Here is a 19,065-nt window from a genome sequence, read left to right as displayed (position 1 = left end):
TACATAATATAAGACAGCCTTCAACAGTGTTCCTTAAAACCGGATGCAGCAGACATGTTTGCTAAATGTTCAGCATGTAAAAAAAGTAAACCGGGCATCTGGAATGGTTGATCAAAGACTTGATTCAAGGTTTTGCCAGCTTCCATCCCGCTGCAGGGAGCAGCTAGTTCAACCCTCCGGATCAGGAAGAGAGCAACAGAGGAGGCAGGAAACCCCGTTCAGGTTCTTTTCTTCTGCTGCTGAAATAAAAAGGCTGAGAGAGGAATGTGTTGCTTATCATGCGGGAGAACAATCAGCTTCAGACTTTTGCCTTCTTCGTGGCAGGTTCACTGCTGGCGATGCGAGGGCCAGTGGTTGCCGGGGTGTAGGGGATTCGCACTGATGTCACTTTCTTGCCAATGGTCTCAATCTGCAGCCGCAAAAAAGTATGTTAATTTTCTGTTTATCATACATTTGCCCTGCATGTGAACCCCCCCCTTGCTGCCCACTCACCTGGAAACCAATGCACTGGAGCTGATCGTGGAGGTGATCCAGAACTCTCCGACCATCAAATATGAAGGCTGGCTTCAGCATCTTCTTGTAGATCTTCTCGTAGTCCAGTTCCTGTGGGAGTATTGTACAAGTACTAGTGTGAAATTCCCATTTACAGAAAATTTCAAGAGAAAACGGCTTATGAGATAGATGAATGTCCTTGTGACCTTAAACATGTCCCACTCAGTGCAGATGACCAGTGCGTGTGCACTCTGGCAAGCCTCATATGGGTCTGAAGTCACAGTCACCAGCTCGGACACTAAAATGGAAAGAAAAGTAAAGGTCAAGTAAAGGTTATCCGTTTTGATGATCGTCACAATCCTGACATCTAAATTAAATCAATGAAACTCCAATTTTTAACACAAGTGACTGTGAGTCAAAGAAACACGAGAAACCACTGATGTGTCTTCACTTTCCTCTGTAATGTAACTGATTCACCACTTTGTGACATCACTGACGTTAAGTGACATTCACGCGTCTACATGATGTCAGGTTGCCCTGCAATCATGAGTTTTACCTGCTGGTAAATAATCAGTCCAACTTAATGGTTTACAAACCTGAAAAAGAACCTTGCTACACATCTGACCTTCTAGTTCACCTGAAAAGTTAAGAGATAAGGAATTTTACTGGGCTGTGAGGTAAAGCTGCGCAATCAATCAAATATAATATGAGGGTGTCCACTTCAAGACAAGATGATGAGAGGGAAGCTTCTGATCAACGGGACAGGTAAAAACCAATTCAGCTGATTAGGAAGAACTGGTTTTAGAAGGTGAGATGAGGAGCAACAGCAAGTACAAACTGAAACGTGTCATTTAACCAAAGTCAGTGAGAAATTGTATTTATTATTCCTTATCTTAGTATTACTCTCATTATCATTTTTACTAGCCTTGAACAGCCCAGTACCGATGCATAAACATCTCACAACATCCACCCAACACATTGTGAATGTGCACAAAGACGTTCTGATGCATGCAACCAGGAAAATCAGCCCTACACATCTGCAATATTCGGTTGTCCTGAAAGTTGCAGCAAACGCTCCAAAACGCCAGCAGCATGGGTTAAAACAAAGCCTAAAGTTTAAATGGGCTTCCTCGTGACTCTGCAGCTACATTTAGCTGGACTTCATTTCAGTTAAATGCCACAGCAAGGTTAAATATCTAAAAACACACCTCTTTCTGGGTTGTCCTCCGAAATGTTGGGCTGGGAGAGATCGTGAATGATTTGCTCTTTTAGAACTTTGGGATCATAGATGAACAGCTTGGCTCCCTCATCCATCAGATACTTGGATATGTAAATACTGGACGACTCTCTGCAGTTGCGAAACACACCCACACACACACACACACACACACATACAAAGGCATCAACTCTGTGCAGGGTTACAGTTCACAATGATATGTTTTTGGCATGCATTCAAAGTGGAGTAAAGTAATCCGCGGTGCTTCTGCATGTTTGTACGTGCAGTTTACATTTAGTAGTTCAACACGTGTTTTTTTTTCCATTTTCAAACATTATCCTGTTTATGTTCAATTTATTTGACAGTTATGAATTATAAAGTAAGTATAGGCCAGAATTAAGAGACCAACCTTGTGTCCCCTGTGTCTTTTTTAAAGGAGAAGCCCAGTAGAGCAATCTTTTTCCCAGTTACAGTGTTAAAGAGGCAGTCGATAATCCTGCAAGCAAAGCGGCGTCTTTGATACTCGTTCATGTCGATCACCTGAGGAGAATCAGAAACACAGATGAGGAGAAGAGGGTAAATACGAAGAGTGAAGCCCTCCAATCTGGTGATGCTCTGTGCATTTCTCACCTGCTGCCAGTAAGAAGCCACCTCAGGTAGGTTGAGGGCCTCACACAGATACACCAGATTAAGTACATCTTTCTGGAAGCAGCTCCCACCAAAACCTGGCCAGAGCATCACAAAATGTTTCTGTTACACAAGTCAGTGTGCAGCTCAATTTATTGTTACAATCTTTTAGCAGAAATGCTATTAAATAGTATAGATTACATTTACATTAGAGCAGAATCACATAGAATTTGTTTCACTGCAAAAGTGACTTATATCACAAGATGCTCACACTATAAAACGTTCTTTCACACCTGATAGCCGCTATCTGGACTAGATGTCAGCAGATGTCGATACGTTCTACAAACTGGACCTTTAAATATTTTGTGGGGATGCTTCTTACCAACGCTGGCTTTCAGGAACTTGCTGCCTATTCGCTGATCCATACCAATCGCCTTGGCAACCTCCTCCACGTCAGCTCCTGTAGCCTCGCACAGAGCACTGATGCTGTTAATGCTGCTGATTCGCTGAGCCAGGAAAGCATTGGCTGCCTGAAACCACACAGAAAGGTTTTGTTGTTTTTCTTCTTTTTTAATAAAAAAATGGCCTAACAATTACAAAATAAAGAAAATAAGAAAATACAGAAATTACAAACTGCTCTTGTGTTATTGGGTGTTAGTCTGGAAAAAATATATATATATATATCCTGAAAAAACATGGAGGTTTTTTTAACAACTGAACTGAAAACAGGATTATTGAAATCTGGATTTGTTGTCTCTACACACCAGTTTGGACAACTCAGAAGACCAAGTGTTGGTGGTGATGATCCGTGTTTTGGGGACCCAGTGTTCGTATACAGCACAAAGTGCTTTGATTGCTCTTTGGCCTTCGGCTGTTTCATCTCCACCAATCAGGACGCGGTCTGGCTCCTTTAGATCGCGCACTGCCGTCCCTTCTGCCAGGAACTCTGGGTTGGACAGCACCTACAACAGTGACATGTTTTTAAGAAACGAGAACAAACAGAGTGGGTTTTTAAGTCTGACAATACGCACCTGCAGGTTGAGGCTGGGTTTGGTGTTGGCGTCAAATATCCGTCTGATGCTTTCGGCAGCTCGCACGGGAACCGTGCTCTTCTCCGTGACAATCTTGTAGCCATCAGACACCTCCACAATCCGCCGAGCACACGCCTCAATGAACTTCAGGTCAGCCGCGCGACCCTTCCCCATCCCATAGGTCTTAGTCGGTGTGTTCACCTGCAAAAGAGGAACAGACACAAGTAGTTGTTAGAGTGAGGCTTAGCCATTTGAGCAAATTGGGTGAGTGTAGCACAAACGGAGGTACTCACAGAGATGAAAACGAGGTCTGCGTCCCTAATGGCTGAGTCTATGTCTGTAGAAAAGAATAAATTTTTCCCTCTACATGACTCAACCACCTCTTTCAGTCCTGGCTGTAATGAGAGGAAATGGGAGGCTGCGTCAGTGAATGTGAGTCGGGCGGGTTCGGTGGGGGGATTTCACACGTGTAAACTCAGAATGACCAACACTAGTCACGATGATGTAATACGTTGTGGTTGGGGTTGACGTAGAGAAGTTGCAAAACAGTCTGGAACTCATTTATGTCTCATTTATCCCATGATGTGAAAAAAAATAGAATAATAGTTGGAGTGGTTGCTTAGCTATGCATATGACCTCAGCACAGTTATCAAGTGTAACTCAAGAAACCAACAATCATTTTGGATTGTCGGTTTCTGTAAGAAGTGGCTTCTAAATAATGAGGTCTGACTACTGCAAGTGAAACCAGCAGTGATATCACAAGTTAAAAGGCACACCTTGCAACTAGATGTCAAAGGTGAAAATGCAACAAAGAAGGATGCAAAGCAATATTTACTCATGATAAACTGTGACCTACAACCTCTTGTTAAAGTTGCACAAGAAGTTGCACACATAAACCTAGTGATATTTGTTCTTTTTATTAATAATAAGGCTGATAAGCTACCTCGTAAATGGGCAATGTGTCAGAGTTCCAGGCTTTGATGCGGGATTCATTAACGTCCACAACAGTCACCGTGATCTCTGGACACATATGGGCGATGACGCTGCATGTTGGGCCTCCTACATATCCAGCTCCAATGCAACAGATCCGTTTTATCTGAAACATCTGTTCAAAAGAAACACACAAAGAAATTATACACATAAACCTAGATTAAAGTGTATATCTATCTCTGGCAATAAGCAACCAAACTAATCAGTCCTTGCTGTCTAGTTTAGTGGCCACTAGATCACAGCAATAACCCTGTTAATGGTGAAAGAAACCCTTCAACAGGGAAGGGAGAAAATAAAAAGCCTCCTGCAATACTTCTACACAACAACATATCAATGCAGAGAGGCAAAATTGAGGAAAAAAAACTGTAATCTTCACACATTTGTGAACTTAAATGCCAACATTTTAAATGTCTGCTGCTCTCCAGTAAACTGCAAATGTAATGTTCGATCATTTACTAGTGTCTGGCTCTCAGTTCATTTCAGTTTAGGTAACTCAAAATCAATTTACAGTCTGTTAATGATTAGTTGGAGTTTTGTCCTTAACAAGAAAGTTTATTTCTAAGCATTACTGGATGTATTAAATACAGGTTTAACCACCACAAATTAAACTATTTAATTTATCCCCTGCATTTAATCTAACAATCAATCTATTTAAAATATATATCAATGCTCAAATTTTTTTTGATGTAATGCTCAACCAGTCTGCCAGCACCACAGTGATGGTTACCAGTCGTACCATTACAGCCAAGTAGGAAATAAACCCGTCTGCCAGCACCACAGCGATGGTTACCAGCCGTACCATTACAGCCAAGTAGAAAATAAAGAGGCTTTCATAATTTGGGCTCTGCAGCTCCTGGCAGAGAAGAAAAATGAGTCCTTTATCCCAAAAACCCTTCAGCTTGTTCACGGAAGCTGCCTCCCAGATAGAAGGCTCGCTGTTTGTCAGGTACCACACAAAACAGACCACAGATAAACTACTCCACCTCTCCTTTCTAAACTAAGTAAACTTAAATTAAATCAGTTAAGTGTAAATGAATGGACTCCAGTTGCTAGCTAGCAAATGCTAGCTAACGGTACGTTACCTTTGGCAGCTCAACAGTCTGTAAACTTCAGGAATGCGCAGATAAGGCTGGTTAAATTTATTCTTGAGGGTTTAAATTAAGTTTTTTTTTTTTTTTTTAAATCTCCGGAGACACGGCGGTGCTGCAGACAACAAACGGAAAGCAGCGCTGGACGGACAAAACTCGGACCGAGAGCGTTCCTCTGGTAACTTTTCGGGACAGCCTTTAATTTAACGGAGCTGCTTGTGTCCGCCCACCAAGCACGCGCACACCTACTTCCGGTGCGGGTTCTTCAAAGTAATGCACACAATGGATTCTTCTGGCTGCGGTGGAGAAAGGGATTTGGTTTTGGGTGGAGGCGGCAAAACAAAAACACATAAAAATAGCATGAACTTACACCTATATATTAAACTTAAAAAATAAATAAATAAATAGACTAAAAAAAAAAACAACCCTAAAATGAATATGAATTGTGTAGTTTAAAAGTGAGGCAGACTAATGGCGCCAAGAAGTAATAAATGCTTGCACGAGTTTTTATAATATCAAGATCCATCCATCCATCCATTCATCTTCTGCCGCTTATCCGGAATTGGGTCGCGGGGGCAGCAGCCTAAGCAGGGAAGCCCAAACTTCCCTCTCCCCAGCCACATTTGCCAACTCTGCAGGGGGGATCCCGAGGCATTCTCAGGCATCCCTCCAGCGTGTCCTGGGTCTTCCCCGGGGCTCAGCCGTCCAGGAGGCATCCTGAGCAGATGACACCTCAATTGGTTCCTCTCGATGCGGAGGAGCAGCGGCTCTACCCTGAGCCCCTCCCGGATGACCGAGCTTCTCACCTTATCTCTAAGGGAGAGCCCAGCCACCCTGCGGAGGAAACTCATTTCAGCCGCCTGTATAGATCGTTCTTTCGGTCACGACCATAGGTCATGACCATAGGTGAGGGTAGGAACGTAGATCGACTAGTAAATCGAGAGCTTCGCCTTATCTATATCTAGATATTTTCACAAATTTGTATTCTAACCCTGTGCTTATATGCAAATACACTACTCACAAAAAGTATAAGATATTCTGCTTTTTCTATGACGTCAGGATGAATCTAATATACAACCTTTACAGGTGAACTCTTACTTTCTCCAAACTTTTGGATGCATATGTACAACTTTTCAGAGTTTGCCCAGCATGCTGTTCTCTAACTTTAGTTTGTTCGGGCAAGAAATTAAATGAGATTCTATTATTGATAGCACAGAATTATCATCTTCATCTTCATCTTCAGCTGCTTATCCAGGGTCGGGTCGCGGGGGCAGCAGCCTAAGCAGGGAAGCCCAGACTTCCCTCTCCCCAGCCACATTTGCCAACTCTGCGGGGGGGATCCCGAGGCGTTCCCAGGCCAGCCGAGAGATATAATCCCTCCAGCGTGTCCTGGGTCTTCCCCGGGGTCTCCTCCCAGAGGGACATGCCTGCAACATCTCACCAGGGAGGCGTCCAGGAGGCATCCTGACCAGATGCCCGAGCCACCTCAACTGGTACCTCTCGATGCGGAGGAGCAGCGGCTCTACTCTGAGCCCCTCCCGGATGACCGAGCTCCTCACCCTGTCTCTAAGGGAGAGCCCGGCCACCCAGCGGAGGAAACCCATTTCAGCCGCCTGTATACGAAATCTCGTTCTTTCGGTCATGACCCACAGCTCATGACCATAGGTGAGGGTAGGAATGTAGATCGACTGGTAAATCGAGAGCTTCGCCTTCTGGCTCAGCTCCTTCTTCACCACGACAGACTGGCGCAGAGTCCGCATTACTGCAGACGCCGCACCGATCCGTCTGTCGATCTCGCGCTCCATCCTTCCCTCACTCGTGAACAAGACCCAGAGATATTTAAACTCCTCCACTTGAGGCAGGACCTCACTCCCAACCCGGAGAGGGCAATCCACCCTATTCCGGTTGAGGACCATGGTCTCAGATTTGGAGGTGCTGATTCTCATCCCAGCCGCTTCACACTCGGCCGCGAATCGCTCAAGCGAGAGCTGGAGATCACAACCAGATAAAGCCAAGAGGACCACGTCATCTGCAAAAAGCAGGGACCCAATCCTGAGGCCACCAAGTCGGATCCCCTCAACACCTCGGCTGTGCCTAGAAATTCTGTCCATATAAGTTATGAACAGAATCTGTGATAAAGGGCAGCCTTGGCGGAGTCCAACCCTCACCGGAAACGAATCCGACTTACTACCGGCAATGCAGACCAAGCTCTGACACCTGTCGTACAGGGACCGGACAGCTCGTACAAGGGGGTCCGGTACCCCATACTCCCGGGGTACCCCCCACAGGAGCCCCCAGGGGACACGGTTGAATGCCTTCTCCAGGTCCACAAAGCACATGTAGACTGGTTGGGCAAACTCCCATGCCCCCTCCAGGACCCCAAAGAGGGTATAGAGCTGGTCCACTGTTCCGCGACCAGGACAAAAACCACACTGCTCCTCCTCAATCCGGGATTCGACAATCCGGCATACCCTCCTCTCCAGGACCCCTGAATAGACCTTACCAGGGAGGCTGAGGAGTGTGATTCCCCTGTAATTGGAACACACCCTCCGGTCCCCCTTCTTAAAAAGGGGGACCACCACCCCAGTCTGCCAATCCAGCGGTACTGCCCCCAATGTCCACGCGATGCTGCAGAGGCGTGTCAGCCAGGACAGCCCCACAGCATCCAGAGCTTTAAGGAACTCCGGGCGGATCTCATCCACCCCCGGGGCCTTGCCGCCAAGGAGCTTTTTGACCACCTCAGCGACTTCAGCCCCAGAGATTGGAGAGTCCACCCGTGAGTCCACCAGCTCTGCCTCCTCATTGGAAGACGTGTTGATAGGATTGAGGAGGTCTTCGAAGTATTCCTTTCACCGACCCACTACGTCCCGAGTTGAGGTCAGCAGCTCCCTACCTCCACTGTACACAGTATTGATGGAGCACTGCTTCCCCCTCCTGAGCCGCCGGGTGGTGGACCAGAATCTCCTTGAAGCCGTCCGGAAGTCTTTCTCCATAGCCTCGCCAAACTCCTCCCATGCACAAGTTTTTGCCTCGGTAACAGCCGAAGCCGCATGCCGCCTAGCCCGTCGGTACCCATCAGCTGCCTCCAGAGTCCCACAGGCCAAGTAGGCCCGATAGGACTCCTTCTTCAGCTTGACGGTATCCCTCACTGCTGGTGTCCACCAACGAGTCCCGGGATTACCGCCACGACAGGCACCAACGACCTTGCAGCCACAGCTCCGGCTGGCCGCCTCAGCAATAGAGGCACGGAACACAGCCCATTCGGACTCAATGTCCCCCGCCTCACTCGGGACATGTTCGAAGCTCTGTTGAAGGTGGGAGTTGAAGCTCGCTCTGACAGGGGACTCCGCCAGACGTTCCCAGCAGACCCTCACAACACGTTTGGGCCTGCCAGATCTGACCGGCTTCCTCCCCCACCATCTGAGCCAACTCACCACCAGGTGGTGATCAGTTGACAGCTCCGCCCCCCTCTTCACCCGAGTGTCCAAAGCATGTGGCCGCAGGTCCGACGATACGACTACAAAATCGATCATCGAACTGCGGCCCAGGGAATCCTGATGCCAGGTGTACATATGGACACTCTTATGTTGGAACATGGTGTTCGTTATGGACAATCCATGACGAGCACAGAAGTCCAATAACAAAACACCATTTGGGTTCAGAGGGGGAGGACCATGCCTCCCAATCACTCCCCTCCAGGTCTCGCTGTCATTGCCCACGTGAGCATTGAAGTCCCCCAGCAGAACAATGGAGTCCCCAGAAGGAGCACCCTCCAGCACTCTCTCCAAGGACTCCAGAAAGGGTGGGTACTCTGAACTGCTGTTCGGCGCATAAGCACAGACAACAGTCAGGACCAGTCCCCCCACCCGGAGGCGGAGGGAAACTACCCTTTCATCCACCGGGGTAAACCCCAACGTGCAGGCACCAAGCTGGGGGCTGATGAGAATGCCCACACCTGCTCGGCGCCTCTCACCATGAGCAACTCCAGAGAGGAAGAAAGTCCAGCCCCTTTCGAGGGTACTGGTTCCAGAGCCCAGGCCATGCGTCGAGGTGAGTCCAACTATATCTAGCCGGAACCGCTCAACCTCGCGCACAAGCTCAGGCTCCTTCCCCACCAGAGAGGTGACGTTCCACGTCCCCAGAGCCAGCTTCTGCAGCCAGGGATCGGACCGCCAGGGTCCCCGCCTCTTGCTGCCGCCCAGCTCACATTGCACCCGACCCCTACGGCTCCTCCCGCAGATGGTGAGCCCACGGGAGGTGGGGCCCATGTAACCCTTTCGGGCTGAGCCCGACCGGGCCCCATGGGCGAAGGCCCGGCCACCAGACACTCGCTCTTGTACCCCACCTCCAGGCCTGGCTCCAGAGGGGGGTCCCGGTAACCCGCGTCTGGGCAAGGGAACATTCATGCCCAGGTTGGTCGTCATCATAGAGGTCTATGAGCCGTGCTTGATCTGGTCCCTCTCCTAGACACCTGTTTGCCATGGGTGACCCTACCAGGGGCATAAAGCCCCCGACAACATAGCTGCTAGGATCTTCTGGACGCACAAACCCCTCCACCACGATAAGGTGACGGCTCAGGGAGGGGGACACAATTAAAGTTATTTAAAACCTGGTTTGATAGAAATGAGTTGTCATTGAATGTGTCTAAAACTTGAATCATGGTATTAAGAAGTAAAAAGAGGTAAATTAAGAATAGATGGCATTGAAATCCAAAATGTTTTTTAAATTAAAATTGTAAGGGTTATGATAGATTCCAAATTAACCTGGAAACACTGTACATTACATCAGGGTTAAAAAAAAAAAAAAAAAAAAAAAAAAAAATATATATATATATATATATATATATATATATATATATATATATATATATATATATATATATATATATATATTGGTATCTGGTATAAAACTAAACATTTATAAATAAATAAACCTTTGTTTATAATTTTTATGTGAAAAAAAAAACTATCTGGTATAAAACTAAACATTTATAAACAAATAAACCTTTGTCTATAATTTATTGTACCTTAATACCTCTGTATATGACATACTGTATTGAACTGTGGGGTGGCACCCACATGATAACACTTAATGACATCATTTTATTACAAAAATGCGCCATACACCTGATAAATAATGCTGGATATCATGATCATACACATCCATTATCTATTAAATCAAATCTCATGAAATTTGATGATATAGTTTACTATAAAGCAATACAAATTATGATTAAAGCTAAACAAAATGTTCTTCCAAAAGGTGTCCAAAAATACTTTGGTGATATTTATTTTTTGAAGCTCAAAGAGACTGTTGTAAATTTATTGTTCCAAAGTCCACGAAAGGTGTTAAATAAAGATTCTTGTTTTTTCAGGGTGTTTCAACTTTGGAATAAACTCAGAAATTAGGATTTTCTTTATTTCTATTAAAAAAGATGATTTATCCATTTTTTTAAAAAATATGTAACTGCATAAATTGTTTATCTTTATGAAAGTCACATGTAGTGCATTTTGTTTTGTTAGTATTTAATTTAAGGTAGCTCTACTTGTAAGTGTACGTTATTTTAGGCGTACAAGCGTTTTTTCTGCCTATTTTGTTTCGTTGCTTGAATTTTTGTTTGGACATACTGATTGTCTGTGACTGTTACAAAACAAAATAAACTAAACTAACTAACAAGATGAATTGCTAAAACAAAGGAACAAAACAAAAGAGGTGTCTTAACCACGAATCAATCACTAAATGTTCTGTCTCACTGACATCACGTATGTAAACAGTCCTCTTAAAAAATACATTTTAGTGTTTTTTCTCAAACCCTTATTTTATTCCCAACAGAACATAAGCAACATATCAGGAAGTGAGACATTGTACCATTTTTAATGGAAAATATTTGCTCATTTTAAATTTGATGGCATGAACGCATTTCTAACGAGTTGCAACAGTGGCAACAAGAGCCTGTCAAAGAGACAGGCACAGACAAAAAACATCAGGAGGAACATTGAGAACTGACCTTAGAGTCAAAATCACCTCAGAGTCATTCAATCATCATCTTCTTCTTTTAATTGGATCTACGTGAGTTTCACATGTCCTACAGATGTGTTACAAGTGGTTAAAAGTTTAAAAAAAAAAAAAATCTTTTACATGGTTTCATTTCCACAGCCACATATTTAATAAAACAAGTTATTTTTAATCACATGATCTATTTTCATAATCATATGAAACATTTTGTATGTGTCCCTAATCTCTGTTATTATACGATAACCAGAGCATGTTTTCAGTGACATTATCAGTATTTTATTTTTCTTTGATGGGGGCTGAAATAGTGACGATATTTACATTTATATTTCATAGTTTTTCCTCACATTATGTATGTTGGTAGTTGTTGTCAAGGCTAACACATCCATTCTGTCATAATGAAATATTAATTGATATAAAAAAATACTTTCAGAAAAAGATTCATTTGTTTAACAATAAACAGTAAGCTTGTTGACTGAAGGTTCAATATGTTGTAGTGTTTATTCCTGGTATTAAAAGTACATTCATCATGGTGATCACAAATAGTAAAAATATTAATTAAAAACAAGATTGTTCCCTGAAACAGACATGTTACTCTTTCTTGTACAAATATATGTTCAAAATTTTACCATCAAACACAAAACAACTATATAAACTGACAGCTGTAAATCGGAAAATAAAGTTTAAAAAACATGTTTCAGAGGTCATTTTCTGAATGGTATGGTTTTATTTGGAGGACTCCATGGCGGAGGCGGACTGTCCCAGATTATTGCTTTGATACGTTCTTCCTCTTTCAGTCTCTTCTGTTCCAGATCCTTTCTTGTCTGTTGGAAAAAGAAAATTATCCTGAAAAATAACAATTTATTATTCTCTATCTCAGCCAGGCAGTTAGAAACCTCTTCATTTTCCACCGATCTATCTCTTTACTGTATCACAGGTGTTTCAGCCCTGAATCATCAAACCGTACACACATGGAGGACAGACGGACAGACTTAGGAAGGGAAATAAGAGTGGAGGAATGATCCAAAGCAAGTGACTCAAATTCAAACCCATTGATACTTTAAACTTTAAATTATTACAATATATATATATATATATATATGTATATATATATATATATATATATATATATATATATATACACACAATAACAGCTGAGCAGACTCTACATAACTTCAAAGGTGCATCACTTTAACCGTAATATTCCTGATACCTGCTTTAATATAAACTTCAAAAGAGGATCTTTATTATGTTACATTTCTTTACTGGGGCTACTTGACCCAAAACAATGCTTATACAACTTTTATCCATAAACATGCGCTACATGTAAAAACTTAGATCTTTGCCTATCATCTGCCTTTTGGAAGTGAAGCAATGTACAGCACATGCTTGCAGACAGAAGCAACCTGTCCTACAGATCATTGGCTTAAGGGAATGATTTACTTTTTTGCTTTAGAGAAAAATAATCTACAAGATCTAAAGCCCTGCCTTTCATATGCTAAATACTGGGATATGCTCCAGCTTCCCTGCAACCTTCAACTGGAATAAGCGATAAAGAAAATGAATGAATGATCAAAGACAAGATGGACAAGTTTATGAGGATCTGAAGTATTTTTTGTAAATTTATCCAAAATATAAATATTTTTTTTCTTAATGGCTAGAATGAAAATAAGATGATTCGAGTTGATTTTTATGACACTGAAGCGTGTTTTAGATGGGATGATCTGTTTTTGTGTGAATGTGGGTTAAATAAACCTCATATCCACTAATTCACAATGTACTGGGTCATCACTGCAGATTCTAGTGGGTTTTTCATGTCTTGAGGTTTTGTTTGTTTTTTTTCTTTTGTTTTTCCTCACTGATGTTTTTTTTTTTTTTGTAAAATGGAAAAGACTGAACTAAATAAAAGTTTGAAAAAGTACAATGTCAGCCATCTGTGGTCATTTTACTTACCAGCCAGTTTTCATACATCTCTAAAGACATTTTATCTCTTTCTTCTTTCATGTATTGCTCCTCCTCCACTTTAGTTCGGATCCCTTTGCGTTCCTCTGTGAGTTTTTCCTTGAGAACATGCTTCTTCCTCTCACACCTTAATCAAGTTAAATAAGAAAGATAAAAGACAGGTTGTCTGTCACTGCCATCTACTGGTTGACACATTTCACAACCAAACGGCATCATCTGTGTTGACTTTCATTGTTTATGTGAAACTATTTTCCTCAGAACTGCAGGATTTGAGGCAGCACAGACACATAACTTTAGTTTTCCTGTCACATTAACCGCTGGATGAAAGTGATTGATAAAACTTTCTAAGAAAAAGGGAAGACTTCTGATTGATTTCGCGGCTCTAATGGTTCAGCAGCTGCAAGTCTGTCCTGGATCAGGTGTTTAAGACTTTACATTCACAATGAGAGAATTCAATTTAAATTCTATTTATATAGCACATTTACCACAATCTCCGTTGACCAAAGTGCTGACCAAAATAAAAATCAAGTATGCATGCCAAAGATATCAATAAAAATATTTTTGGTTTAGAAGAAAATACTATAAGAACAGGTAAAGCACAATAAAACAGTTATAAACAACAATAAAACCCAAGTGAGACAAAAAAATGAAGTTAGTAAAAATTTAAATAAAAAATAAGAATAAAAATAGCCAAGATATCCAGTTTGCCAGGTTTCAAATGTGGGAAATGGGGAGAAAAAATGGGCTTTTAAACTGGACTTGAACTGCTCTAGGGAACCTGAAGCCCTAACAGCGAAAGGAAGGCTGTTTCCCAGTCTATCCCAACAGAATAACAATAATAAATGATAAAAGACTGAAATAATAATTCACACTGACCAGTCTGAAAAAGCCGAAGTGCTGTCTTTCTTTCTCTCATCTTCTCTCTCTTGTTTTTGTTGTTTAAGTTTGTTTTCTGCCTCTCTCTGTTTCCTGTACTTCTCTTTGAGCAGATCATCATGCTCACGCTTCCATTTTTCAAACACCTTAAGAAAAAAGAAAACGAGCTCAATTGAAGAAACAAAACAAAGAAAACATGCAGAGTATTTCATCTCATACTTCACTACCTGTTTAGCAGACTGCCTTTTTTCCTGCTTCTCTTCAGTTTCTCTCTGCTCTTTTCTCATCATATCTTTCTGTTGTTTGGCTTTTGCTTTGAGGCTTTCCGCCTTCTTTTCCTTCCAAGCTTCATAGGATGCAACAGCATCTTCCTTTTTAGACTCTTTTTGCTGTTTGTTGACAGAAAGACTGTAATTAAAATTCACCCGCTAAATGATTGTGTATTTATTTTAACCTGTATAAATGGTCAATTGTGAATCACCCTTTTCTCTTTTTCTTTCAGAAGCTCCTCTTTCTTCTTCTGCTGCATCTTCTCTCTTGACTTTTCTTTTTTCTTTTGAAGCCATTCCTGCAAAGACAAGGAAAATATAACTGAGAATATTACGTGAATACTCTGACATCTAGTGTTAAATAATCAGCTGTCAACAATCATTTCAAAACTATTTAAACACTAGCTGTAGCATTTTACTATTTAAGAAAAGTTAAAGATTTAAAATTGTATTTTTAATGTACAAACTGATTTCTTTGTGCCTGATGGCTGAAAGAAATGCCTAAAAAGGAAAATATTGTGCAGTTTTTTAGTGGCATAATCCCTGTGAATTTGAACACATTTGGACAGAACAAAATCCGATAAAAGACCTCTCTTATTTTATTTCCCACCACTGATAAGAAACTTGAAGCACGTTGTGATGTCAAACCCAAGCACTTCTCCCTGCCAGTGAAGGAAACAATCGCTGTGACAAAGATCCACCTCTTTGAATTCCTAGCAAGCATCTGCAGTCTGTTGTGATTAATCTCCTGAACTGACTGTGCTAACTCTACAAGGCCTCAGTTATGAGCAAAACACACCACCTCTTTGGTTTTTCACTGGAAAATTCTTTACACTCTGACTAAATCTGAGTCACACAAGACCCACTGGATAATTTTTCACTGTGAAATCCCAACAAGCAAATCCCTTAAGGTGTAATGCTAGCAGAACTGTGGCTAATACAGTTAGCATTGCAATACCTGCATTTTATCACAGTCAGTGTTAGATAGCCTATTAATTATCTGATGTAAAGAGTTTTCCCAGAATAGACCATCTCCTCTTTCGCCACTATATTTGATTATTTTTAGTGAAAAGGAATCAAATTCAACCCAGTTACAAAGTTAGCAGTCCCTTCCAAGCATGCAGCAGAGCTGGTTTCATCTTCAGACAATAAAAACAATATTAAAAACAGCCCAATAAGATATTTGTCACCCGGTCATTTTTTAAATCCACTTTCATCCCACTACTCTACACTACTAAATTCTTTATTTTATAGTACAGTTTTGTAAAAGGTCATTGCCAGATACAGTATCTGGAGAGTGGCGCGCAGAACCCCAGAGCCTACTTCTTATCTCAAAGTCCTGACATTACTGGACTGTTCTGTTCTCTGCATTTGTTAAAAAAAATGAGAGATATACTGAATTTGAACATTCAGCACCTTTACATCTGCAACTCTACTCTGCGTCATTTAATTAACCAGATGTACAAAGTTGCTCACAAATATGTTCGAGAGGAGTCACATTCGTTTTTGTTCTGTCTTCTTTTTTATTCTTTTTTTAAGCCATGTTTTACATCATAAATGGCAAATATCCAGGTCAGTTAATGATGGAGATAGCCACAGCCATGCTTGGATAAACCATCTGAGGAGCTAAAATAAAAACAAACAAAAAAAAACCTTTTAGAAATCACCTTCTACCTAAAACAACTCTACATGCTACATAGGCATCTGTATTGTAGACAATGGAGTGTATGATAGTAGCCCTGAGCACAGAGACACCCTCTGACTCCAAACTGCACTGCATCATTGATTTGAAGAAAAAAAAAACACACAGGAGAACACTGTCTAGATGCTTAATTAAAGCATTTTGGACATTTGTGATACCAGGAGAGACGACACACCCACACTGACCTGGTAAATGGCAGCTCTGATAGAATCTGCTGCTTGTGGTTGAGACTCCTGTAGGGAGACTTTACGGTCCAGAATTTTTAGAGTCCCCAAATACTTTGATTCCACCTTCTTGGAGCACACACTGTGGGACCTTTCAGGGCTCTTAGAGCGAGAGCTTGATGTCCTATTTCAGTAAAATCACACGATTGTCAGTAATCTTCCTGTTTCATACATGCTGCTCTGTTAGTGCACTGACCTGGTATCAAATGATTTTTCAGGAGTGTGAGAAACCTGGTCAAAGTGATCTCCTGTGCATTCCTGAACAAACAATGAATTTAGATTAAAAGACTGATTGTTTTTTTCGAACAAAACTGAACATTACTATCTTTCTACATAAGGATCAATGCAACTTACATTAAATTCTTCAAACGTTGAAGTGTAGTTTGTCTCTTGTTCTTTGCTGTCATCAGACACAAAGCCCTCTACAATAGTAAATCAAGTTTCAAGATCATCTATGACTAAAATTAATAATTTCACAGTGCGGAAAATAGGGGTGGGAAAATCAAAGCAGATATCGGGATTGTTTGTTTCACAATTGTAAAATCCATTTTTTTGTTTAAAAAAAAGTTTTTTTTCAATTAAATTAAAATAATCCACTATAAATTTTTTGTCACAATATTGTTTTTATTGATATTTTTACTTGTCTTCTTGGGCATTATAGCAGCAGAATGATGATCTGGTTACTGTGTTGTTTCTTCCTCATTGAAATCAAGAAAAATGGCGAGCAAAAAAAAAGTTTTATACACTTTTTTCGTTTTTAATATACAAAAATCTGCAATATTGAAGAATTGTGAGAATCGCGATTTAAATCGAATTGGCACCCAAAAAAATCTGAATCAAATCGAATCGGGACAAAAGCATATCATCACAGCCCTAGCTAACTATATTCATGTTGTTAAGGATAATGGTGTTAAATAATCAAGTTTTCAATTTCAGTCAAAATAATCGCGATTATAATTTTTGCCATAATCGAGCAGCCTTAGCGGAAATACCTGTTCTTACCTCTGGATCCAGAATCAGGCGTGGACTTGGTGAGGAGTAGTGACTGTTGGCTCTTATTTGAAGAAGATTTGCTGGGGTTACTTGAAAATGTAGCATCTCCATCAGTGCACTAACATGACACAACACAACAAATGTGTTGACTTTAGCTGAAAGTAAAAAATAACAATGTGATAAAAAAATATTAACTGCAGCTCTTACAGTAAAATTAGTGGATGTGGCGGTCGAAAGGGGGATTGATGTAGAAGACGTTTGGGGCCTGCTCAAATCCTGAGATCCGCTTTCCTCAACCGGCTTTTCTGTAGCTTGAAACCTCAATCCAAAAGTTCGTTGCCGAGGCTTGGGTCGAGGTGGCTCCCTCTCTGTAAGGCTATCTGAATATAACATCCATGGAAAATACAAGTTTAAATCTACATAACTCGGTATATTCTTATGGAAAATACTGTAAAATAAACTAATACTGACCAGGAGAATTAGTGTAGAGGGGAGGTGATGACACCCGTGGAGTCACCACAGGGTTCCTCTTATTCTCCTCAGGACCAGGAGTGTTTACAACACTGCTTTCAGATGGTAAGGGCAAAGATAGAGTGTCATCTGATGTTAGATGTGATAGACTTGAGTATCCTTTTGTGATCTCAGGATCAGTAGACTCTAAAATCCTATTTTCAAGCTGACTGTTATCTTCACTGACATTTGTGGAGATCTGTGGGGGGAAAGAGCCATTATAATGGGCCTGTTCATCAACAGAGGATCCTGCTGGCTCATTTTCTTGTCTTTCTGATGCTGTTGTGTCGTTTGGAGAAGAACTTTTTCTTTGAGTTTTCAGGAACGAAACTTTCTTTGTCCTACTTTGCTTGTCTTCATCATCTGAAAGATCAAAGCTGTGAAGTCTGGCTTTACTTTTCCCTGCCTTGAATGCATCAATCTTCTTTTTTCTTGATTTAAGGAGCTCGTTCAAAAAATCTGAGACAAGGGACATAAAAGGAAAGTCAGAAAATGACTAAACTAGATTTTAACGTTTTGATACTCTGTCAACTCACCGTCTTCATCATCATCAAAGTCGTCAGAGTAAGAGTATTCTGTTTTCGTTTTGCTTGCTCTGGCAGTCACAGCAGCCTGAAGTTCATCCTGCAACAACATAACATCATTGTTTCATTTGTCTGTCTTGTATAACCCAATCACTGAGCATTAACAAAGACTCTCACTTGAAATGTTGTCCTTTTCGATGTTTTAGGGGTAGTTCTATACGCAAGTGTAGTTACTTCTTCATTTGTCATCATGAAAATGATAAATAATGACTTTGGTTGAACGCGCAGTAATTAGCATGCATGCTAGCTGGTGTCTGCTAAACGTAATTAGCAACTAAGCTACCAAAGTAATGACAAAAAGCTCAGCTAAATTAACATTGTGTTAAATTTGATTGTGAAGCAGTTGTCTCCTGTTTCTGCACCCAATCATACAGCTAAAAAGTTATAATATACAAAGAGCCAGACAAGCATGGTGCCGTGAGCTAACAAGTTGTTGACGGTAACCCCGGGAGACGGGCTGTCGAGTTCCGGTTAAATATAGCGCATGCC

General features: G+C 41.5%; 2 protein-coding genes across 2 annotated transcripts; both read right to left on the bottom strand.

Annotated features, from left to right (window-relative positions):
* Positions 1-22: 22 nt before the first annotated feature.
* Positions 23-5,543, bottom strand: ugdh (UDP-glucose 6-dehydrogenase). Its single transcript, XM_079238299.1, has 12 exons — positions 5,439-5,543; positions 4,310-4,471; positions 3,660-3,761; positions 3,367-3,567; positions 3,100-3,297; positions 2,718-2,865; positions 2,339-2,433; positions 2,118-2,248; positions 1,701-1,840; positions 699-790; positions 493-603; positions 23-409 (listed from the first exon to the last, which is right to left on the bottom strand). The coding sequence occupies exons 2-12, from the start codon at positions 4,469-4,471 to the stop codon at positions 299-301; spliced, it is 1,491 nt and encodes a 496-aa protein (XP_079094425.1). The 5' UTR covers positions 5,439-5,543; the 3' UTR covers positions 23-298.
* Positions 5,544-12,160: 6,617 nt separating this feature from the next.
* map9 (microtubule-associated protein 9) lies at positions 12,161-18,807 on the bottom strand (the record flags this gene model as incomplete). The annotated part of the gene is made up of 13 exons (XM_079238342.1): positions 18,694-18,807; positions 18,529-18,616; positions 17,950-18,451; positions 17,690-17,858; positions 17,492-17,600; positions 16,844-16,911; positions 16,686-16,747; positions 16,451-16,613; positions 14,776-14,862; positions 14,522-14,683; positions 14,291-14,440; positions 13,410-13,538; positions 12,161-12,280 (listed from the first exon to the last, which is right to left on the bottom strand). The coding sequence occupies exons 1-13, from the start codon at positions 18,766-18,768 to the stop codon at positions 12,161-12,163; spliced, it is 1,884 nt and encodes a 627-aa protein (XP_079094468.1). The 5' UTR covers positions 18,769-18,807.
* Between the last annotated feature and the right edge of the window lie 258 nt (positions 18,808-19,065).

The sequence above is a fragment of the Telmatherina bonti genome (genome assembly GCF_933228915.1).
Source record: "Telmatherina bonti genome assembly, chromosome: 3".
Taxonomy (NCBI): Eukaryota; Metazoa; Chordata; class Actinopteri; order Atheriniformes; family Telmatherinidae; genus Telmatherina; species Telmatherina bonti.
Note: the sequence above shows the minus strand (reverse complement) of the source record. Positions and strands in the feature narration are given on the sequence as shown.

Coding starts and splice junctions, on each gene's coding strand:
- ugdh (XM_079238299.1), bottom strand. CDS start 4,471: ATGTTTCAGATAAAACGGATCTGTTGCATTGGAGCTGGATATGTAGGA. Junction 3,568..3,659: donor CAGACCTCGTTTTCATCTCT/GTGAGTACCTCC, acceptor CCTCTTTTGCAG/GTGAACACACCGACTAAGAC. Junction 1,841..2,117: donor AAAGACACAGGGGACACAAG/GTTGGTCTCTTA, acceptor TCGCAACTGCAG/AGAGTCGTCCAGTATTTACA.